The sequence below is a fragment of the Nannospalax galili genome, unplaced genomic scaffold (assembly GCF_000622305.1).
Source record: "Nannospalax galili isolate Female #2095 unplaced genomic scaffold, S.galili_v1.0 scaffold51, whole genome shotgun sequence".
In the NCBI taxonomy this organism is placed as follows: domain Eukaryota; kingdom Metazoa; phylum Chordata; class Mammalia; order Rodentia; family Spalacidae; genus Nannospalax; species Nannospalax galili.
In genome coordinates this window covers 507,683-531,828 of record NW_008329521.1, presented here as the reverse complement: position 1 = coordinate 531,828, position 24,146 = coordinate 507,683, and the positions used below count along the sequence as shown (strand labels likewise).

The window sequence follows — 24,146 nt, the reverse complement described above, 5'->3', positions numbered from 1 at the left end:
TACGCACACACACTGATTAATTACAATACATCTCTACAGACCAGTCTACATTTAAAAGATGTTATACCAAATCCAGTACCGGTACACACACACACACACACACACACACACACACACACACGCACACACTGATTAATTACAATACATCTCTACAGACCAGTCTACATTTAAAAAATGTTATACCAAATCCAGTACTGGTACACACACACGCACGCACACACACACACACACGCACACACTGATTAATTACAATACATCTCTACAGACCAGTCTACATTTAAAAGATGTTATACCAAATCCAGTACCGGTACACACACACACACACACACACACACACACACGCACACACGCACGCACGCACACACTGACTAATTACAATACATCTTCTGCCCTCAGAAGGGGCCACTTCTCTCTGTAGATAAGCGTGTGGCATCTTGAGCCAGCATTGAATGCCACCTCTTCAGCTGACTGTACCCACTTAGAATTCCAAGCTGCTCTGGCTTTTGTAATGCTTTTAGATGCATATTTCTATTAGGTAATGTAGTTTTGTTTATTAGAGACTTGTATAGACAAAGAAAATATCCTTTCCTTCTGAATTATATATTCTTAAAACGTGAGGTCTTTACCTAATTTGTCTATAAAATTGAAGCAAGAATCGCAAACTATCAGTTGGCCTTTCAGAACATAATGAATAACTTCCGTGTCAAAGGATTTTATAGTGGAAACCTAGAATATCCGACAAACCCTTAGAATAAAAATGGGAGCAAACAGGTAATTTATCCGATGCTATCTATTAAATCAGGGCTTCTGCCAAGAAATTCGAAAACCCACAGCAGCAAGAAAGTGGCTTCCTCTGCATTATTATTTTGAGGCTTTCCAAATGTGTTTCCTCACAAATCCTTTTGTTGATAGGTACGTGCAGGTCACCTGAATTTGAATTTTCTATAAACACCATCCTAATACATTTCTCTTTGTTCTCATTTAGTCTGAAGCTCAAGGTTTTCTATTTGTGGTCCAAGGGAGGGAGCTGGTTCCAGGATGAGGGCAGGTTAGCACTAATTACAGATTACTGTGTCCCTGGTTTACTGTGACAACTGCTGACTCTTCAGAAGTCTTCAGACAGATGTAGTTGCATTGCCTTTGCAAGTCGTAGTAGGCTGTTTTTTCCCTTTGTGCCAATTAAATAGATTCATGAGTGTCCAGACTGTGGGAGACACATTACTTCAGGGTGTCTCTGATCAGTGAGATCAGTAAAGCAGCTGGTGCCTCCCAGGAAGGACGGTCAGCACTCAACGTTCTGCCAGTGTTCTCCCCTACTCAGAAGGGGAAGGAGTACAAAGTCCTCGTCCTGCTCCATGTTATGGCTCCCAACCCTTGGATGGACGTATTCCTACTTCTTCTAGTCTTAGAATCAGCTGACTGTGAATCAACGCAGCACCACAATTCTCAGATCCTTGGAACCACAGGGAACCATGCGGTGTAGGCTTTCAGGCTCTTCAGGACATGGCAGTTGGAAGAGTCTGAAATGCCAAGGCTTCTGTAGCCTAGAAATTCAGTTTACAATAAATCACACACACACACACACACACACACACACACAGGAACACACACAGGAATGCACACATGTCTGAGTACACACACAGAGAGAGAATAATATACATAAGTACACACACTGTCATGCACATGTGTACATGAGGACGCACAAATACATTTGGAGGGAGTACACACATGTGCATGAGCACACACACAGGAATGCACATGTGGGCATGAGTATACACATACACACACATTAGTGGTTCTTTTTTTTCTGAAGATCATAAATATTTTTCTCCAAAAAGTTATGCTTGCCAAATTTAATATTTTATTGATGTGTTAATAAGTTTCTATGGATGGCAAAGCATCAGATTTTAAAGAAAGAAACTATTATTTGGAAATAGCCCCAACTACTCAAAACAAGTCAAGGCTGCACAATTCCCATGGTACTGTTTCATGACAGGCAAGTTGACAATATCTATTCTGAGAGAATGTTTTGGCTGTAGGAAGTGGATTTTGACAATTATTAAAGAGTAATTGGCTACTTCTAAAAAGCAGGTGATACAAAATGGAGGGGGTTATACTGAGGATGGAACAGCTTCAGTGGGGATGGGAATGGGTAAAGATGGACCAAAACAAGAACATATGATAATATGGTATGGAGGTCCTAATGTTTTCAAGCTATAAAAATAGAGTCTGAAGTGCAGAACCCTGGATGTGTGGATAATGCTGCCCTCAAGTCGTGGATTATTAAACATACATCTCACTGTCAGGTTTGAGAGATCTCATTAGGAGGCACAGATCACAAAGGCCCTAGAGGGTCACAAAACAATTCAGGCTGTTTCAACTGCTTTTAGTTGACCACCAGAACTAGATGCAAGTCCCTACTGCTGAGTACCTCTCACATAGAGAAATTAAGCTGGAGGTTTATCCTTGGAGCTCGTTTTCACAGTACAAAAAGGTGCTCTCTCCAGCTACAGGGGCAGGAAAGTCTCACCCAGTGCAGAATCTTCAAATTACAACACCAACCTGTCAGGTAGGATGTACTTTCTAGTGCAATAGTGGCATTATTGTTCTGGGGGAAACCAATTACTTTCTGACAGATTGTATGCCTGCTACACTGATGCTGTGAAAGAGGTCATGACTAGGGAGATCATAGGCCCTAGGGGGTAACCTAGTCCTATGTGGTCATGACATCAAACTGCCATCTAAATATTATGTTTGTACTTGGATTAGTAGAGCTTTCAGCTCTAGACTGAGAAGTCTCTGTTACAATGGGTGATGGTTAAGGCTGAGACCCATGATGGGTCAGAATGCTGAGAATAAGTAATTTTTGAGTTCCTATCCCTAAAAGGATGTTTGTATCATCACCTCTGACTCGGGGAATGTCCTAGAAGTGGGGTGGGAAGAACATAAGAACTGGAAGTTGGGAAGGAGGGCTGTTAAAAGGTGTTTTCTAGACATAGCATGGCTGTTGTACCCATGATCGTGCAGGAACAGTGTGCATGAGTCCTACACAAGGCTGGGTCTGTTAACGATCACTCTGTCGTGGATGGAGGAAGGGCCCCCTGCTCTCTCCCCTCCCTGAAGATCTATGGGCAGTTAATGATGGGAGCTGGGGCAGGCAGAGTAGGAGGCAGACTGTTGGGAAAGAAGAAGTGGTTATAGGAGAGAGGGAAAGAGAGAGAAGAGGATTATATATATGAAAAAACCTACCAGAAACGAAATTCCTAACTTCTTTACCAAAGTAATATACAATAAGTTGGTTCCATATAGAAATGACTCTGCACCCCCAGCACGAAGTTACTTATCACTGACATCAGGGACTAAATCCCTGATCAGCAAACAGGGTCATAGAGGAATAAAAATGATGCACACTTCCATCTTCTTAGTCTCTCGCAGGAAGACTTTTAACTCTAACAGGACACCTTCAATGGACCTGCTTAGAATCACACAGCCCTGGACATATTTCAGCTTGGAGCTGTGACCTATCAGGTTCTCTTCTTCAAGGTGACCAATCCAAAATCAGGAATGTGAAACACGGAAACATTTAAGACTTGGGCCTGCCTAGTGGGAGCTTGGATTCTTGGTTTTGAATTCCCCGCTCCACTTGTTGACAGCCTTTATCTTTCTCCATGAATATGTGTATGGATGTGTGATTCTCTATGTGTATGGATGTGTGGTTCTCTATGTGTATGTGTAATTCTTTGTTGTATGGATGTGTGATTCTCTATGTGCATAGATTTGTGATTCTCTGTGTGTATGGATGTGTGATTCTCTATGTGTATGGATGTGTGATTCTCTATGTGTATGGATGTGTGATTATGTGTATGGATGTATGATAATGTTTATGGATGTGTGGTTCTCTGTGTATGGATGTATGATTCTGTATGTGTATGGATGTATGATAATGTTTATGGATGTGTGGTTCTCTGTGTATGGATGTATGATTCTGTATGTGTATGGATGTATGATAATGTTTATGGATGTGTGGTTCTCTGTGTATGGATATGTGATTCTCTATGTGCATAGATTTGTGATTCTCTATGTGTATAGATGTGTGATTCTCTATGTGTATGGATGTGTGATTCTCTATGTGTATAGATGTGTGATACTCTATGTGTATGGATGTGTGATTCTCTATGTGTATGGATGTGTGATTCTCTATGTGTATGGATGTATGATTCTGTGTGTATGGATGTATGATAATGTTTATGGGTGTGTTGTTCTCTGTGTATGGATTATGTGATTCTCTATGTGCATAGATTTGTGATTCTCTATGTGTATGGATGTGTGATTCTGTGTGTATGGATGTATGATAATGTTTATGGGTGTGTGGTTCTCTGTGTATGGATATGATTCTCTATGTGCATAGATTTGTGATTCTCTATGTGTATGGATGTGATTCTCTATGTGCATAAATGTGTGATTCTTTATGCATATGAATGTGTGATTATCTTTGAGTAAAAATTCCTTTGCTTCTTGTTCTTTGCTAGTCTGAGATTTTTCTCGCTTTTTAATTCTTTAATTGGCTGTCAAAATGAACCCAACACCTAGATGGTGACCATGCTCCAGCCTGGGCCAGTACCATGACCATGGAGCTCCGTAAGACAGGAGCAGGATCTTTTGAGGTTCCCTTGAGTACAGCGGACTCCCTTAGTCGTTTGTAGCTCAGACCCACCAAGGTAGGCTGCTTGCTTGTTCATTATTTCTATGCAACAAGGCAGCTCATTCGCTCTGATATCATTTGTACTCTCTAAAGTTTCATTCACTAAGGCCAGTTTGCAAGTGGAACTTAGAGGGGGTGCTTTACATCCTTATGGCATCCCCCTTTAAAGGGGTAAAATAGAACCTCTGTGTCCCTTCGGCTATTTCTTGCATAAGGTTGTAAGGAAGGACGCAGGTTTCCCTCCCCCTCCCTGGCTTCCCAGTTCATGACGTCATTTTCCTTGTTCCTCCCCTGGAGTGACCACAGTTAGAGCTCGCCAAAGAGTGAGCCACACAATCTTGAAATTTCAGTAACCAGAACTATGATTTATTTATCTTTGCTGTTTGCTTTTCAAGGCATCTGGCTTCAGACACCCTGTTATGGCAACTGGAACAAATACACTGTCCTCACTCTACTGCCGTTGGTTTCACTGTGGATGCAGAATCAGGGACCTTTTCACCCGCCACAGTCATTCCATCCCCTATCTCCCTCTGCCAGTTTGTCTTATGCGTCATTTTTATCAGTAGAATAAGAAGAAGAGAGGCATCCGCTCAGCATTCAGCAGCAGCGAGGCCCTCCACACATCGACCAATGGGTGTATCGCTCACCACTCATCTTTAAAACACTCTGCTTCCATATGCATGTTCTGTCCCCTATCTACATGAGCTATTTACAATCCACAACCAGAGAACCAGCCTGTGTGTGCAGACACACCATTCCAGCACACATCAAACTCCCTCAGTTCTCCCCACGCATTGCTCTCATTTAGCATTCCCTGGGTCAACTCTCGTTTTCCAAGCCTATCGCCGTTCCATCATTCTTTCAGATAAACACTGTTTACATTCAGACTTTGAAAGGTCACAGGGAGACAGTGGCTGATGTTCTCATAAAGAGAGACTGACTGGTTTCTGCCCAGTGTGTACTTGGTACTGATGTTATTAACTGACCTTTCATGATACAACCTAAGTTTTACTCAGAGTGTAGGCATCAAACTCCAGCTACAAGAAATGAGAAGCAGAAAGGAGACAGGAAAAACCACGTGGACCCTGAATCATGTACAGATTCTGCCTGTGCGCAAAATAATCTTTCTCTTTTCATCATTTTAAGGAAAGTCAAGATAGAAACAATTTTAACGTGTCTAAGTTTATATTTACAGAATATCTGAAAATTCTTTCAAACAGCACTGTGCACCAGGGGAAATCTTAGCCATTTTTTTCTAACTAGCTATACTTCTTCATGAAAATACAATAAAGCTTTTCCAGTGATTAATGACAAATGAAAACTCGCCATATTGACACTATAGATTTTCTTTTCTTTGCTTATCTTTAAAACTGAGATATGGTTGAGTTTGCAAATCCTAGAGCTGGCAAAAGTTATTTCATTCTTTACTATTTGGCATATCAGGAAACATAACTTCAATTCTTTTATCATTAAAAGATTACCTAGTCCTCATTAGGTCAAAGGTGATCATGTTAAAATATCACGTGGCAAGAAAATATCATCATCATCATCTGATTTTTTTGAATAACAACAGTACTGATGATAAAGGAAACAGAATTAAAGGAAAAGTATACCCTAAAAATAAAACATAAGGAGTTGGAGAAATGACTCAGAGGTTAAGAGCACTGGCTGCTCTTGCAGAAGATCTGAGTTTGATTTCCAGCACCCACAAGGCAGAAACGACCATTCATAACTCCAGTTCCAGGGGATCCAATATCTTCTTCTGGCCTCAGCAGGCATTGCATGACAGACACCTGTGCACCTACCTACATACAAGCAATAGACTCATAAAATAAAAATAATAATTAAAAATTAAAATAAAAATATGGAACAAAATATTAGAGACAAAGTGTATGAATTCTGAACAGTCAAGCCATACCTTATACATATGTGAATGCTGAACTTTGTAAAGATGATGATAGTAACAATGAACAATCATCGGGTTTTAATAGCTATAAATGTGTTAGAGAACAAAAGAAAGATTTTACATGAAAACTACTCTAATTACATATGTAATTTTCCCAGTTTGCTGAATGCTGGCATAGAAGTCCATGACAGTCCTGGGATTCGCTGAATCAAAGACAGATGCTAGGTTAGAACGAGGCATGTAATTCCAGCCTCGCTCTATCTGGACCTATTTCCCCTTAGTTTGATTATCTGATTAAATACCTTCCTTAGCCTTTGATCACCCATGAGCCTACGAAGTCTAAGTCTCATTTTGTGCACTTACAAAGTGATAGCAAGCAGTTCAGACTGAGATCTGAAACACAGATCTGAGAAGCTTCTAACCAAATGTTGAGACCAGCATTACTTTGCCACCAGCACTATTTATATTCCAAATACTTTCAGCCAACAAACCCCACCACATCTTTCAGTAAGCTGTGGCCTTCTCTTTCAGCATAAGACTTGTAAGCGTCCACAAATACTTTAAAATTCCCCTACAATTACAAACACAAAATGAACATGTGGACTGCAGAATACACATAGATATTAATATGCCCACCTTTATTTCAGCAGTCATTAAACACAACTTATACATACATGCATACAAACATATAGATGCCTTTTGATTTATGATGTTTTGTTATATAAATCCATCCTAAACTGAGAAGATTTTAAACTGAAAATGCTTATATTACATTCAAGGTACTAAACATCACAGCTTAGTTGAATGTGTCTTTGACACTCTTAGAACAAGCATATTCTTTAATATATCGCTAAAAAAAAATCCGACACCAAGCCTATTTAATAATAAAAGGTAATTTTAAACACTTGCTTGGAAATGGTGCCTCTCAAGGGTACTAGAACCCATCATGTATGTATGTTACATTACAGTGTCTCTTTAATGCATGCCATCTAGGCATCATGGTGATGGTGAATTATCATGGATTTAGCCTTCATGCCAAGGACAGTGTATATGTCTAAATACATTTGGTAGAAGGATGGGTGACTTAATTATCACAGGTCTAAGGAAGCCATAAGGCAGCTTTGATTGCCCACCTTCCAAACATGGAGAAACAGATAGCTTTTCACTCTCTACCCTCTAAAGTACTAAACTCCAGGAGAGAGAAAACAACATGTATCCCATGTAAAGCACTGTAAAGAAGAGCTACAGATACCAAAGTACTTGTATTTTAACTAAGGAAGGGGCAAGAGGCAGAGACGTGTTTTTCCATCAGCTTATGAAATGGACAGAAAACAACTCTAAGATGTAAGCCTCCCCTCTAGCACTGGAGGTGGGAAGCCTCTTCTTTACCTCATACACAAACATAGGGAGTTTCTGAGATGAAACCCTGCATGCTCTCTGCCAAATACCCTTTTCTTGACTTCTGCCAGAAAGGCATGGAACTCAGCCATACACAACCTGGACCCTTATGCTCCAACTATTTATGTCCGAGGCAACTTTGATGCTGCCGAAGTGAACTTGAGAGCCCAGGTTTGGGCCTGTAGCTGTCATCTCTAACCATCTCACCTATGAAGCTGGTACTAATTCCTACATGGATACATATGAGCGTATATGGAAATTAACATAATGAAATATATATTATGATCCCTCACAAGATTCCCATTCCCCTATCAGGTAAGAAGTATTTTGATGTTAAGGACATAGATGGAATGGATGCACTATTAAATTTTCAGGAACATGTCACCTTGGAAAAGAAGGAACATTATAGCAAATGCCCCAGTGGTTACTGGAATTAGTCTGTGAATCACAAAAAAAGACTACTTTTCAAGAATAAATTCTCAGAAAAGTAGAAACTATGAAATATGTGAATTTTATTAGCGTGTTTCACCTATGTGTTATGCATAGTATATATTATTTTGGGTGTGGTACTGGAGATGGAACCCAAGACCATCCTTACCCATGTTAGACAAGTGCTATACCACGGAGCTAAGTCCCCATCCCAGTAAGTGGTTCTTTGGTTCTTTTTTATTATAATTTTTGATATGTGTGTTTTGCCTACATGTAGGTAAGTGCATCCGTGTTGTGAAATGCCTGTGGAGTTCAGAAGAGGCTTTGAGATACCCTGGAACTGGAGTTATGGACAGTTGTTGGCTGCCATGTGGGTGCTGGGATTCGAACCCAGGTCTTCTGCAAAAGCAGTGTTCTTAACCACTGAGCCATCTCTCCAGCCCTGTAAGTGAGTATTTTGAGGCTAAAAGATCCAACAAGCTATCCCCAGGTCACTCATAGAAACTAATCAGGAGGACCTAGGCTTGAGAGTAACTACTTACACCTGGAGAAGAGCAACAGCAACAGTAACATAAGGGTGCTAGTTTCTGACATCATGGAATCATGGGACAGGGCATAGCAGCATGTGATTACCATGGCCAGCCAGCGTTACCAGTTTGTGTCCCTTATCCCTCTAAAGAACTTCACTGGGCCTGGGGAGATGGCTTGGTGGATAAAGTACTTGCTCTGTAAGTATGAGTATCTGAGTTCTAATCCTCAGCACTTATGTAAAAGTTGGGAGTGGTGGAAAGTGCCTGTAACCTCAGCACCGTGCAGGTACAGGTGGAGACAGGAAGATCCCAGGTGTTCACTAGCCAGCCAGTCTAGCTGAAATCACAAGTTCCAAAGACACCAAAGGCAATTCAACCTCTGGCCTTCACACACACACAGTCAAGCACACCCACATGGGCACACACGAGCATAGACCCACCCCACTTCACTGCTCATAATGTAGGCTCTGTTATTATAGCTGCTCTACAGTAAGGAAACCAGGTCTCCAGAGAAAGGAAGCAATTATCTCAGGAGTAGCACCCAGCTAGTAAGTATGTACTTGCCCTGTCTGTCTGAATCTTGATTCCCACTTCTTAACATTCGTGTACATAGTAGGAAAAACAATGAAGCCAAAGAAATAGTGTTTTTGTTGCTCTTATTGTGAATTCATTTTAGCTATCAGATTGCTGAGGTGACCTGAAAAAATACTATTACTGTGAAAATTAATTTGGGTATATATGCACTCTTCACTTATTCATTCAAAGACATTTATTGAATACCTATAACTGAGTGCCAGACCATGCCCTCGGTTTGCTTCCACTTTGAGCAGTTATCCTGTTAGAATTGTGAAAAGTTTATGCATTGGAGCGCTTAGATGTTTGGGGAGGAAAACCCTCCAGATCCCTGATATTTTCATGAAACAGGCTACACGTGGAGAAACAAGTCCTTCCTCACACAGGATAGCTTTCTGTGACAGCAGAAATAAAATAAAATAGTGTGTTATCTACTTTAAGTAGAGAATCTTCTGCTAACTTTAGCAGACAAACCAGAAGATATTTCAAAGGAAGTCCTGTTCTTGGTTTTCTTTCTGCAGTATCTACATCTCTTAGCTATTTGAGGAAGTAAATAAACCACGAAATAAAGCAAATTCCAATTTAAAGTCATTCTGCCCCTTTACCAGTAGGAGACGCTGTGGCCTAAAAGGCACCCAAGTGCCTAGTACCACATGCCAGCAGGGGCTTGATTTACCAGGAGCTTCACTACTGCCCTTAAAAGTGGTGGTTAGCCTCATCCCTGTGTACCTCAGCTTCCCCATCTATAATTGGCTAAATCAAGCAACAGCTCAGGAGTCAATTGTGAGGATTAACCTGCTTGAATATAATTATTGCATGAGTTATTATTATCATATTATCTTTTGATTTTTTATTTTTGGCAAAGGAAGAAATAACAAACATATCTAGAATGATTTCACTCAGTATCTAACTCAGCAAATTCATCCACAAAATAGCATTTTCCACACTGTAAAAAAACAAAACAAAACAAACAACAACAACAAAAAAAAACCAAGTGTGACTGTGGGAGAATGAGCACAAAGCTATTATGTTCACCAGAGTAAATAGTACCAACTAGATCTCACAATTCAGATTTCCTGCTTCACATAGACAAAGCCGGTATTTGTGTGGCATTGTGATGGCGTTGGGTTTTGCTGGCTCCATATTATACAGACTGCTGGGTCCCAAAGCTAGTGGTGAGGTAGATGGAGTTAAGTCCCATCCTTCTCAGAGCACCTCAGAAAATTCACCTCACTCTGATATGTATTTTCTGAGTATGCCCATGAGAATCCATTTCCAATCTTTCCTATTCACAGGCAGCATTCAAGTTAAGATAAAAATGCACTGTTCTCTCCCCTGAGGGGAGCTGTTCTACTGAGCCTAAAAGGCGAACTGGGATGTGTCTCTTTCAGTCACCCCAGAAGATGCTCGCTCTGACACAATGAACAGTGTATTTTGAGAAAGTCATCAGAAAGCACACAAGCTTTCTAAAAAGGAAAGATGAAATTGGAGAATTTTGGATTTCTAATGAAAGCTTCTATTTGGTCTTCAACATAATACCACTGATTTATTTTAAGAATATTTAACATCACTTTCCATCTCACAGGATGGAATCTCATAGGCAGTTGTTAGCCAACATGGTTTAGTTTCTGCACTCATATTACTGGCATAATTTTATTCTAATTTATGGGGTGGGTGTGCTTTTATTCTGAGATTTGATCCAATCAGTAGCATTGTAGTTTCACTGACAGAACGAGTCTCAGGATAGACAGATCTTTCTCCTTTCTCCCTGGCAGAACATGGGTTAACCATCTGAACGTGTTCAAAGTCTAGATCTCCCTAGGTATATCATATCTATAAATGTCTTACTGCTAAAACAAAATGGTGACTTCATCGAGGAAGTACTTACACCACATTTCTAGAGTCAAGTCTAGTCCTCAGAAATGCTGTTTACATGAAAATCACAATTCTGTACAAATAGCACATGAAATATAGATGTATGTAGAACATTACAAAGAGAAACCAGTATATTTCTGTTCCTTTCTAAACGTTCTCTTCAGAACAACCCTCCCCACTTTGTGTGAACTGATTTGTCAATGCTGCCTCCATTTCTCCCTCTGGCATCTTAGAAGCAGAGCTCCCCAGCCGGTGATGCACAGTATCCTCAGCCTCTCTGCCTTCTGCCAGCTTGGCTCTTCCATGTGCCACACATCTTTCTGCTTCTTTTGGAATGCAGAGAGTTTTCCTGTTTTCTGCCCAATGTTCAAGGCTTAGCAGACTGCAGACATCAGGAATGGGTAACTCCACCATTAGAAAAGGGGAAACTGTGTTTTTCACTTTTTTTCTTTAGGGAGTAAAGCTATTGATTAGGAGCTTTTCTTTTGATTTTTTAAAAAATATCTTACTTTTTTAATATTTAAAAATTTTTATGTGTATGGATGTATTGCCTGCATGTGTGCCTATGTTGTGCAATGCCCATGGAGATCAGAAGAGAGCGTTGGATTCCCCTGGAACTGGATTTACAAATGGTTACCTGCCATGTGGATGCTGGGAATCAAACCCAGGTCCTCTGCAAGAGCAGCCTGAGCCTCTTAACAGCTGAGTTTCCAGCTCCTTTTTTTGAGTCTTAATCTTTCTTCCCATGCACTCCACATGGTAAGGGCTCTCCTGTACTTGGCTCCCCATTTCCTCTGCCACTCCAGCCCATCCTGCACCACTCGGAAGCACTCAGATTGGCCCTTGCCCATTATGGATCTAGGAATAGGTATAGTACAGGGCCCTCATGTGCTGAAGACCTGTCACTGTGTTCAGAATGGAGTTGCATCCCCAAGTCTGCCTTTGTCTGATCTGAATTCTCCTCAACGTCCTTAATGAAACATTGCCACAGAGTGATTTTCATAACTATGTTTAACTTTCTGTCACATTGCCAAGGCATTTTGGAGCTTCCACACCCAAAATGGACGTGACTCTGTTTAACTTTTCTTGAGGAACATGGACAATTAAATTAGTGTTGCTAGCTGGGATTGATTTGGATGTTAAAGAATCAGTTTCTATACTTGTGACATAGAACTGTCCTCTGACCAACTGGCAATCTGTGGACAGATACCCTCTTCCTAAGCCTGTTGTACTGGTTTGCCTAGGACAAACTTGTTGACCATTGACACTTCCCAAGAAAAGATGGGCAGGGAGAATCAGCAGCATCTCAGAACCAACCAGTTGGCCCTAGTTGCACAATATGGAGGGGCTAATGGATAGAAGGGGAGGAGCCAGAGGGAGGGTCTCTTGCCATTTTGTACAGCTTCTGGGGAGTCACGATGCTTGCCTGGATGGAGATTTTCCAGTGCGGTCTTGGGAGAGAGTACCCTCAGTCCTGTAAGTAATCCTTCACTCACTGCTCCATAAGTATGCCCAAATAAACTCCCTGGTTTTCCAAACTGCAGTTTTGTGAAATCATACCTTGCTTCAGAGGGGACCAGATACTGTTTGCATCACCCAAAAGGAATTTTAGCAACAACATTGGTGTCCAGCTCTCTACATAGTTAATGCTGAAAGGTAGATCTGAATTTCCAAACATTTCTTCCAACACTTTTGACTTTCTTGTGGACACCAGTGTGAGATGAGTACGTATTAAAGATCAATCTTTCTGAAACAAAGGAAAGCATTGATAGAGTAAGCCCTGTTTAATACTTTCCATCATATGTGGATAATAATATATTGAGTCTGGTTCCTCTAAGCTAGATATATTTTGCATGCATTATCTTAATTAATCCTCTTGACCAGCTTATGAGAGAGGCAGTATTATCTCTTTTCATAGACTGATTAAAAGGTAGAAAAGTGATATCAATTGCCTTTCTAAATTCCTGTGACTTTTAACTCTCTGATTTTGTAATTTTAGAACTGAATCTCATATAAAAGAGTAAACACCATGGCAACATCCCTCATCCCACTCCTCCATCCACTCTTGAATCAGCCACCGATGAGTCAGAGCTTCTAGATGCTTGGAGGATGCTTTCATTCATCTGGACAGTAGGAGTTCTCACTCTCATTAGCAAGAAGGCGGCATACTCCCCTAAGGAGTCTAGGAAGAGATCTGCATCAGTCTTTGCTAACAACTGACTTAGTAGGGCTGCAAGAACTTGTGTGGAAGGGAAAAGTCCTTATAGGTTTTCTAAGTAAGATGGGGAGAAAAGGAAAGACGTGAAGCTAGGAGACCAAGTGTTTACCTTCACGCATCTGATTGTCAGCAAGGGTGATAACCCAGAGTTGCTGTTTTTGCTTTAGTCACTCTTTGATCTACATTCTGCCACACAGAAGGCCATTTTCACACTTCCATAAATGAGCAGAGTCTTAATACAAATTGGGCTGTGACTTTATAATTCGAACTACATTGGCCTAAAAATTTGAAATTAACATAATACATTTCTTTATTTCTATTTTAATAAATAAGCTATATTTCACATTGCTTGTTTGAGGTGTTCTAACCAAGACACCAACTCTGTAAACTAAGTATAATAATAGCTAACCGGTCTTAGTATTTACTGAGGGACAAGGTAGGGCTATGTGCTACCCAACAAAATGCCACTTAACTGCCTTTTGTCTAATCTTTATGTTCCTAGGTATTACACATGGTTAGCTTCCAGTACTTGGGTAAGAAGATCTTCTGAGAGTATAGGTAAACTGTCATCCTGTCAACCAAGCAAACTTTAATGTCATGCTGATTTAAAGTTGGCCATGATCATATTAAGGAAGCCACGGTCTCAAGAGAGAGAAGAGCTCCCTTGAGCACCACAGCATCACCATAGGTTTAACCTGTGAGGAATATTGGAGCAAGTTGCTGGAATGTGCTTTTTATGAAGTAGATTCAAAAAACATATCTCAATGGCATCAAAAATATCACTTCACAATAATAAAGGTCATCAGGAACCATTTTAAGTGCGTCTTTTCAGGGACAGATTGTGTACAGTCATGAAAATCTGTTAACAACTTTGCTTCAGGTTTTAAAAATGACCTAGTGTATTCTGTCAGTCAGCTCACACATCTAAAATTAATTGGATACAGAGCACCAAATAGCTTTCATCTCCTTGCTATAATTCCCTATGTCTATAGCCTGTTGTTTATGAGGACTGGATGTGGTCAGAGGAATTTTTTTAATGTTGCTTTATATTTCTCAATAACTAGACTACCTCACAATACATCACATGAGCCAACCATGCCATGTTGCCTGATAATAGAAGAGATGCAATCCTTGAGGAGAGTGGGAAGGGAGTGGAAATGCCCTGGGGTTTCTGGGGTTTGCCCTGTTCCCTCTGTGGCCTGGGAGAAGTCTCAAGTACTCTGTACCTGAGTTTCCTCACTTCTGAAACACAAAGCTTTGGACTAGAACACAGTCTTGTATGCACAGCATGTTCCCCAACAGCAGACACTGTAAAGTACACTTGACGAGATTAAAACACTTCAGAAAGCAACAGGAAACGTGTCAGACAAATTGCAGTGCAGCCCTCACTGTGGTGCAATGACATATCCCAGGTCTATGCACACGTTCTCAGAGCAGACTGATTGTGTTCTTGACCTTCAGCTTGTGTCTAAGTGGAGTCATTTACTATCACTACTTCTACCTCTCCCATAATCACAAAACAAAGTTCATACCCATTTTAGTGAACTTGGTCTTTGAACATGCTCTCTAATTTTATCTTCCTCTTGCCCACATATCACTCTCTCTGAGTGGTTCCTTCCTTTAGTATGCCATAGTCAAAACAGTCACATACTCAATGATCCACAGGGTAATTTTCATGCTACTTTAGCATAACTGTGAAGAGTCAGGAAAACATTTATGCAGCTAATGATGGCATGATGACTCTAAAGCCACTCGTGACACTGGGACAGTGTAAACTCTCTTGTATAATGATTCCTATGCCAAACAGCACTTGAGCTAATTCTCCTTTGGTGGCTTTAAAACCATTTTCCGTAACAGAAAACAGGTCTCAATATTTTATTTTTCTGTCCTTGATTTTTCTGAATCCTTATGAATTTTTGAAACTGCTGATAGATGATGAAACCAATGGATAAATAGAAAATAAAGTCAAAATTTGAAACCATCAACCTGTTAGGCGAAGAAACAGCCTATTTTAGGTGCTCACTGACACCAGTGCTCATGACTTTGATTTGATATTATGATTTATACAGTGCAAATGTAATTACATTTCAACAGGAACGCAAGTAGCTAAATATACACTTTAGTGCTAAATCACAGTCTACGTGATTAAAGTAAATTCATCTCATTTTCTTAATGTCTAGCAGAGTATATGAAACTGTCCCAACAGCTTAGTCATCAGAAAACATTGAGGACGGGTGGCTGGCTGACCACCACCTTTACCACCTTTACCCTCCTCTCTGCCCAGCTTTCTTTCTTTTGAATGATGACAGGTTTCTTACAAACTTGATGCCATTGAATTTATTTTCATTCAGGTTTTACTTCATTTCATATGTCAATATACAAAATCTCATGAAAATGTTTATAACCTTTTGGTAATAGCTTCAAAGAGTATTTTGTTGGCCTCTGAACTTGTCTCCTGAATTAGCTTAGTTTTTAAAACAACTTGGTGGGGTAAGTTTTGTGATTAATACTATTCCCTACATGAAAAACCTGCAGGATAAACAATTGATCTAAAGTCTTACCAGGGCCAAGTGTTCTGTGATGTTGAACGTGAACACAACCCCTACCCCCAATCTGGCTGCCACTGTGAAGCAGGGTAACTACAGATATTTCTGAATTGGTGTAACTTACTGTTTTCTAATTCTCCCTCAAAACTTTATCTACAACTATAGTTGTCATTTATCCGGTTTTGTGTAATGTATAATAAATTGTGTGCATGTTAGGAAATGTATAATTCTAACTAATCTATCTTATTGGCCACATGCCTCAAGCTCAGAATGACTGCCAACATGTTCATTTTGTGATAATGAGGACATCACAGAAAATACTAAAGGAATGAATATCAGTTCATCTATTTTCTGTTTTTATAACTTCCAAAAGAAGAAATCATAAATTTAAATATTACCTGTTTATCAGGTTATAAGACTGAGTCCAATCTATTAATCTGTTTTAAACAAATCTTTTAAAAATTATTCAGAAACAGTTACACACACACACACACACACACACACACACACATGCGAACACATGACAAGGTCACAAAGCACACAGGAGAAAATGCTACATCCCATCTCCCCAGCAGCTTCTCAGACTCTTTGCTTCCTGGTTGGAAGGTCAAGTTCATCTTTTTCAGTTACGTGGAGTTTGCTTTATGACAACTGCACAGTCAGCACACAAGTGTTTAAACTAATTCCTACCACCACTCAGAGAAAATGTGAACCACAGATTGTCCAAGTAAATCCTTTTAGAGAGTGCTACTGGAAATACATACTTAGGGCCAGAACTGCAGCTTTAGAAGTGAAAACACGTTCTGTTTCACATGTTCTTTTTAAAATGATTCTCTGATCCATTTACAGAGAATGGTGAGTCTTATCACGAACTAACAAACATGTGGTAAGACACAAAAGTGTGTACATCAGACTCACATACGCATTTCCTCTTTTGGGCGCATGAAAGTTTGTTGTATTCTCCTCTCTTCTTTTGGCTGGAATATCAGCTTGATCCTGAGTTTAGAGTAAGGCACAGGACAGATGGGCGCCTGGGACATCCTAAGTGCTAAACATAGATGCTCAAGGATGTATGTGGTGCAGCTGCTGATCAAGGGCCCAGAGGAGACCTCACAGGTGACTCCTGTTGGGAGGACAATAACCCCCCATCTGCTCAAATTGTGGCTTGACAGACAACGTCAAGAGTTGGTAGACCTTCACCCCCCTGCTGATCCTTGCTCCATCTCAAGTCATTTAAAAGTTCACATTCCAAAGGCATCAAGAGCTGGCACACAGCATAAAGGAACCCAGGTCTAGCAGTTAAAGAGAAACTCTCTCCAGCACTCCATGGGTTCCTTTCACCAAGGACTTCTGAAGAACAGCTCACTCCACCTTCCTTTCAGCTCCTAAACCACTTCCTTCTGAAGTGTAGGTGTTGCCTTGGAACAGCAGTTCAGTCTCCTGCAGGAGGAGGCTGTGTGGAAAGGACAGCCATTCTGCCCTGCAGCCATTCATCCAGCACATGCTTTTGTGTGCTTAGGCCACCAGCATTTGTGCACAAGTTGAATGGATCTTTGTAATAGCTACATTTTCAAATCATTAGTTCGACTGTATTTTTGAATTTATATGTGCTTTCTAAACAAGAAAAACAACATGCCAGGAAATTAATCAGTTCTTTTGACCCTATGGGGTCCAACTAGCAAATCAGGAAAATGCCAGTTTTAAAATTTGAACCTTCAGGTTCTTTGAGGTCAAAGTCCAAGTTGGGTTGATATTGCTCATACTGATGGCATCATAAGACGTTGTTTTGTCCCGTGTCTTGAGTTGCAATAGAAAGAGTGGGCAGGAAGAGCAAACAGAGCAGAGAGCTACAAACTACTTCTGAGTTCAAAGGCATATCTTCACATCACCAGCCCTAGAGCCACAACACTGTTATAAAGTGCCCATCTTCTAACTGCAGCACTGATTTCAAAGCTCTCTACTCTTCCACAAATGAACTTTAGGCCTAGTGCAAAGAAGAATGTGTTGAGGGGCTACATTCAAAGAAAGATGAGGGAACAAACTCAGCTTTGTATCAAGGCTTTCAGTCCCACATGTCCCACACTTCTGAAGGAAGTTTACAGTCAAAGATAAGTGACAGTTGCCACCTCCTGTGGACACAGTCAACACCTCCACTGTGCAAGCCTGCGAGATGCCTCTTATAAAGGAGGACTAAGTCAACAGAAGTCTTTGTCTAAAAAACCCACTGTCCCAGGTGGCCATGGCTCAGCAGGACAGTAATCCCATCTCACAAATGCAAATGTCCTCACAGAGCTTTGCAGTTTGGATTTTAACCTTTACTCTTGCCATAGGACTATGGGACTTGTTAAATCTTGCAAAGAGAATGGCCTTCTGTTAAGTTCTTCAAAACACATTCTCTTCTTGCTGAGTGACATATTGACAGTATCACACTCATTTTCAAATTTGTTCCCCTTCAGAAGGCAATCTGAGGATCTAGTGAAATGAATTGGCCTAGAGCAACCATATGAATGGATTACTAATTACAGAAATTTCACTTGTTAAATTCATCATGGATTTTCTTTAAATTTAAATACCTGGCACAGTTTCAGCACAACCAATCCTGCAGAATTTTCCTATTATAGCAAACTCAGAATACTTCAAAACTATGTAATAAATTTTAAAAAATTCTCTGTAGCGACTTTTACAAGAGAAAGTTGATCTTGAGCATATTAGTGTAGTTTAGTGTAGTGTAACTGACACTAAACTTTAGAGGATGGAGATTCTAGAGCTAGCTCTGCCATTTGAATTACAGTGAGTATAAAAAACACACAGACTACGGGAATTCTAGCAATTTTCATTCTCATATCTCATTCTAGGTTGGATTTCCATTACTCAAAGGTTTACTGTTAAATGAATGTGTTGACTGGTGTCTACTTAAGCAGAAACTTTGGGAATTTCCTTTGTTTAAAAGGATCCATAAGTAATTGTAAAACACAGTCTGAGAATGAAAGGCAGGAATGTAAAGATAAGCTTTATTAACCCATTAGAGCTCACCATAATAGAGAAGAGGAGCCCCTTGTTTAGAGAATGTCACCATGATACTGGGAAGCTAAGTGTTTTTCTTTAAAATCATTATGAGTCTCATAAACTGAAGTAGCAAATAAACCTCATGTTTTATTTTAGTGTGGAAAATCACCTGGGTTTTATGTGCAAGGGAAGACCAAACTCATCAGTTCTTGGGTCTAACTGAAACAGTTCCTACAGCAAAAGTAAAGTTATACAAGCCTGAAAGAAACACATAGTAGAAGCACAAACAGCAGTCTCATCAACGTGAGCTTTAAGAGACAGTTTTGCTTCATTCTTTCTGGCTCAGAATCCTGTGCAGTCCTACATCTCTCCTTGATTCTCTGTAACACACCATCAGATAGTGTTTCCATTCACCCAAATTTGAAAGAACTCCCATCCTGTGTGGGTTATTTTATTTCTTGGAGGCCAAGGGAAAGGGTTTGCTGCCAGATGATGCCCAGGGCATGCAGAAAACCTCAGTCCTGGGCACTGGAACAGGCTACCCTTGTACTGTGCTTGTGGGAAAAGAAAGCAAGCCCATCACCAACTCTGGGACTCGATCCATACCAGCAGTCACAAAACACTCCCCAGTCACTGCATTTTAAATCTCCACTAAAAATAGCTCTTCTGTGCTGGGCCTAAAGTCCCATCCACGGCCAGCGACGGCGCACAGTACCCAATTGTTACCAACTGGACTAGGTTCTGTGCCTCAGTGCCCTGTCTTCTAACTTTTATCTCCTTTTCTGTAGTTCAGCGAAACAAACCCAAACAGAAACACCTGCCACCAAGCCCACCCAGGAAAGGCAGCCTAGGCCACTGGCCGGGTCGGGGAACTTTTGCGGAATTCTTGGCAACCCCCTGCATAGCCTACACCCTGTCCTCCCTGTGCCTTAGAAGGTGCATTCTGAGGGAAGCCAAAAGTTCCACAACTACTAACAGATCTAGTGTAAAGACGGGGTCCAGGACCATTCCCTTCTCGCTCCTTCTTTGTGTTGTCCAATATTTCTGCGCGCTTTCTGTTCATGACTACAGGGCTCCAGGGGAACATGTCTTCTTTTTGCTTAGCGGGGAAGGAACCTCTTGGTCCCTCGTGGGAGCAATCCTGAGACTTTCTCCAGGGGCTTGGGGAAGACTCGGAAGGATTCTGCTTTTCCCCAAAGATTCTGAGCCCTCACCACTTAGCACCCCGCTTCGGGGGAGGCGCCACTCCCCGCGCCCCGCGCCGCGCCCTCTCTCGCGGCCCCCGCGCTCCAGGACTCACCTGGTGCTGAGGACCAGCGCGGGTAAGAGGGGCAGCAGGTAGTGTGCGGCACCGAATCTCATGTCGCCGCCCGCCGGGTCCCTTTCGCTCGCCCCGGCTCTCCCGCCTCCCCCGGTCCGGTCTCTGCTCCTGGGAAGCCAGAAGCCCTCTCCGGCGGCGACGGAGCCCGGCACACGGACGGAGGCTTCGCCAACGCAGGGTCCGTAGCCGGAGTATGTCAGCGGTGATGTCACCCGATGGTCCACCGCGCTCGGGCGCAGAGGGCGGGTGTCGCCTCCAGACGGAGGGAGGGACCGGGTCGGGCTCCGGCTGCGCCCGCTCGGCCCCTCGGCGCACTACGCCGACCTCGTCCGCTGGGACTGAGCAGGCGAGCGGAGGGCGGACGCGGGGAGGACGCGGGGAGCACCTCGCCCTCCGGGCTGAACTGCCGCCTCCGGGCGGAGAGGCGCTGTGCCTGGGAGGACAGAGACTCGGGGTCCGGAGCAGGTGTGTCTCCCCCGCTCGCACCGCGTTCAGGAACGCACGGAGGGGACCTTCGGAGGCTGCTGGATGAAATGCGTACCGGCTCGGCTTGCCTGCTGCGGACCGAGCGGCGCAGCCGAGAGCCCGACCGAGGCTGCCGCACCCCGATGCTGCTTCGAGGGTCTCCACCGGAGGGGGTCTGGGGCCGCCCGAAGTCCACTGCCCCGGGTTCCGAGGTCTGGTCCTCCGACCCCGCTCTCTGCACCTGCCGGCCGCACAAGGCTCCGCAGCTGGGCTCAACTTCCCGCACCTGCGGGGCTCCTCTCGCTCAGGTGAGACGCCTCAGTCCTGGAGCCTGGAGAAGTGCGTCAGAATGCGAGCGGTCAGGAGCGCAAGGGTGCGGTCCGGAGCCAGAGGACCCCACTGCCGCTGTTTCCTGTAGTTTCCAAGTGTTTTACACGAAGCATCCAATAGTTAATGAGCTTTATTTAGGAAATTTAATTAGAAAAGGGAAATAGCACAACTTTAATGCGAACTACCATTTTGTAAAAGCAGTTCTAGGAGAAAGACTGAGTTCATCTGTAGAGATACTGAACTCTAGGGTCTTTATGCATTGAGAGAGAGAGAGAGGAGAGGAGAGGAGAGAAGACATATTTTTCCATTGCTGTCCAGTCATTGTACTACAGTAGAAATTATAGAATTTACTCTCCAGATATGGACAGGACTTTTGTTTTCTAAGCAAAGAACTTCTAAGTCCCAAGGAAACCCTGCTGCTGCCATGGGCATCACACCTGGCTCAACCCAATGTTTAGCATGAGGTTGGTCTGTGCTAAAGACTCAGGCAGTGACCCATAGGATGAAGGTGAGCAGCTGTCTGGAGCTGCCAGACTGTTCAGGTCAAGTCCTGTGCTCTGTACAGGCAAGCCATTTATGTGTAAAGTTTAGACAATGCATTTGTCACCAGGTTTGAAAGAGGGTGGAAATGCCATGTAACCCATTTTACTAGTTCATTTTTGTTCTGAATGAGGTTAAACACAAAGTCATTCATACGCTAAGAACCCGGAGCATTAAAAACGAATGTGAATGTTTGCAGTGAATGTCAGCCAGTCTGGCAGGATTAAGATCCACAACAGTTATATGAGTTAGACACAAACCAATTCCCTTCTGAATTGCTTGCCTTTTAGAAGGAAAAGCAGCCTTGTGCTAACCTAGACCCCTGACTGCTGAAAACAAGCAAACACAAACCAAAGCAAAAGCAAAGGGGCACTCTGGTTTCTGATATAAAGCCTAGGCAGGCCTCAAAATTGCAGCCATCTTCCTGCCTCAGTCCTGTGAGTGCTGTTCTACCCACTGTAGAGGTGAAAATCTAAGTTGCATGCTCAGCAAAGACATACCACTATTTGATAATAATAAATAATGTGTATACCAGGAAATAACTCTCGTTTGAAGAATGTATTTCTGCTTATAAACCAAGTTTGTGTTAATCATTTTAACTTCTTTATCACGTGTACCTGGTGTGGTTATTTCTATTGGTTTCCTCTTCTGCAGTTGGCTGATGAAGAGAGGTCAAGTACCTGACTTGATGTCACGGGGTAGTTTCTGTTAAGGAGCTGTCATTCAGACTCCTTCTACATCATGGAAAATGGATGCTTTCTTAAGGGTCATAGTTTTATTCCATCATATGAAAACAATTTAGCTAATATACATGTTATTACATTTTACTAGACATGCAACATGAACCAGAAATGGAAGGACTTCAGGTTGTCTATTAGAAGGTGATGAGTAAGAGTGAACTTTGGATGGTCTCAGAACCCTACTGAGTTCCACACTGGATTCTCAGGTTCTCAGAACCCTACTGAGTTCCATACACATTGAGAGCCATGTGTGCTGGCCTTGGTGAACTTTCTGCAGGCAAACCTCAACAGAAGAAGCCTTAGCTTTGAAGGGCAGGAGAGCATCAGGGAACGCCTCTCTGAAGGTGTTCTTGAGATTTGGGGAGCTCCTGTGGGCTTAGAAGTTCGAAGCACTATTCTAGATTTAAATTCAGACATGCTTCTTAACAGAAGATCTTCTCAGGGACTGTGAAGTGTGAGTCTCTATGACAGGCTCTCCACACCCCAGCCGGAACATGCAGGTCTACAGCAGGTTTTCTGGTTTCTGAGAGCAGCATACAGTTTCTGGAGATGCAGTGATGGGGAAAAGCTTCACCTGCCTGTGGCCTCCTTCCTGTCCTATGCTCAGTCCCAACACTAGCCTTGAGAGAAGTGCTTCATAGAAACTCTTCTGAGCCCAGAACAGGATGTGCAACCACTTCCTGCAGCTCGTGGCTCCAGGAAGAGCTGGGATTGGAGAACGAAGGCCACTGTGTTGGTTGCTTTATTGAGACAGAGTTCAGGAATGAGATATTTGATCTCTGTAAAATGTGTAATTCAGAGTTGTAAATACAGTCATTACTTCACAAAATCACCACCACTCTAAAATTCTAGAACACTTTTCATTCACAAAATCTACTCATTAGAATTCCCACAAGACCCCTCCCCCATCTGTTCTCCCCATCTGGGTAAACGCTAATTTAATTTCTCTCCCTATAAATCACCACATTCTTTACCCAGATTGACTGGCCAGCACTACTGAGTCTTGTGTGATTTTTCCTTTGCACACTTACAACATATTTCCACATTCATTCATGCCATGGAACTATCATTAACTCATTCCTTTGTATTGATGAATAATGTTTCACTGAAGAGATATACCACATTTTGTTTGCTATTTCACTAAATGACAAACATTAAGCTTTTCCTGTTTCTTTAAATATTTTATGTATTATTTTGACTTCATGTGCATGAGTGTTTTGCCTGCATGTATGTAAGTATACCACATGCATGCAATGCCATGCAGAGGCCAGAAGAGAGTGTCGGATCCCCTGGAACTATGGTTACAAACAGTTGTTAGCCACCATGTGGGTACTGGGAATCAAACCCAGGTCCTCTGGAAGAACAGCAAGTGTTCTTAACCACTGAGCCATCTCTCCAGCCACTCTTTTTTCCTGTTTTATCTATTATGAATAATTCTATCAAAATTGATATAAAGTTTTCTGTGTAAACATTGATTTTCAGTTATTCTGGATATATTCCTGGGTGATCAGGTAATCCTATGTTAAATATTTTGAGGAACTGTCAAACTGTTTTCCAAAATAGTATA

The 24,146-nt window shown here is 42.0% G+C and overlaps 1 protein-coding gene across 2 annotated transcripts in view; it reads right to left on the bottom strand.

Annotated features, from left to right (window-relative positions):
• The window catches only part of Luzp2 (leucine zipper protein 2), a 464,711-nt gene extending 443,757 nt beyond the window's left edge, over nucleotides 1–20,954 (bottom strand). The window contains exon 1 of one of the 2 annotated variants that reach the window (XM_008837762.3): nucleotides 20,484–20,954. Coding sequence is in view for 1 of the 2 variants with exons in the window: in XM_008837753.2 (XP_008835975.1) it covers nucleotides 20,484–20,545 (62 nt within the window). In the remaining variant the exon portion in view is untranslated. The remainder of the gene's footprint in view (nucleotides 1–20,483) is intronic. The other variant, XM_008837753.2, reaches the window with a different exon arrangement.
• Nucleotides 20,955–24,146: the final 3,192 nt, after the last annotated feature.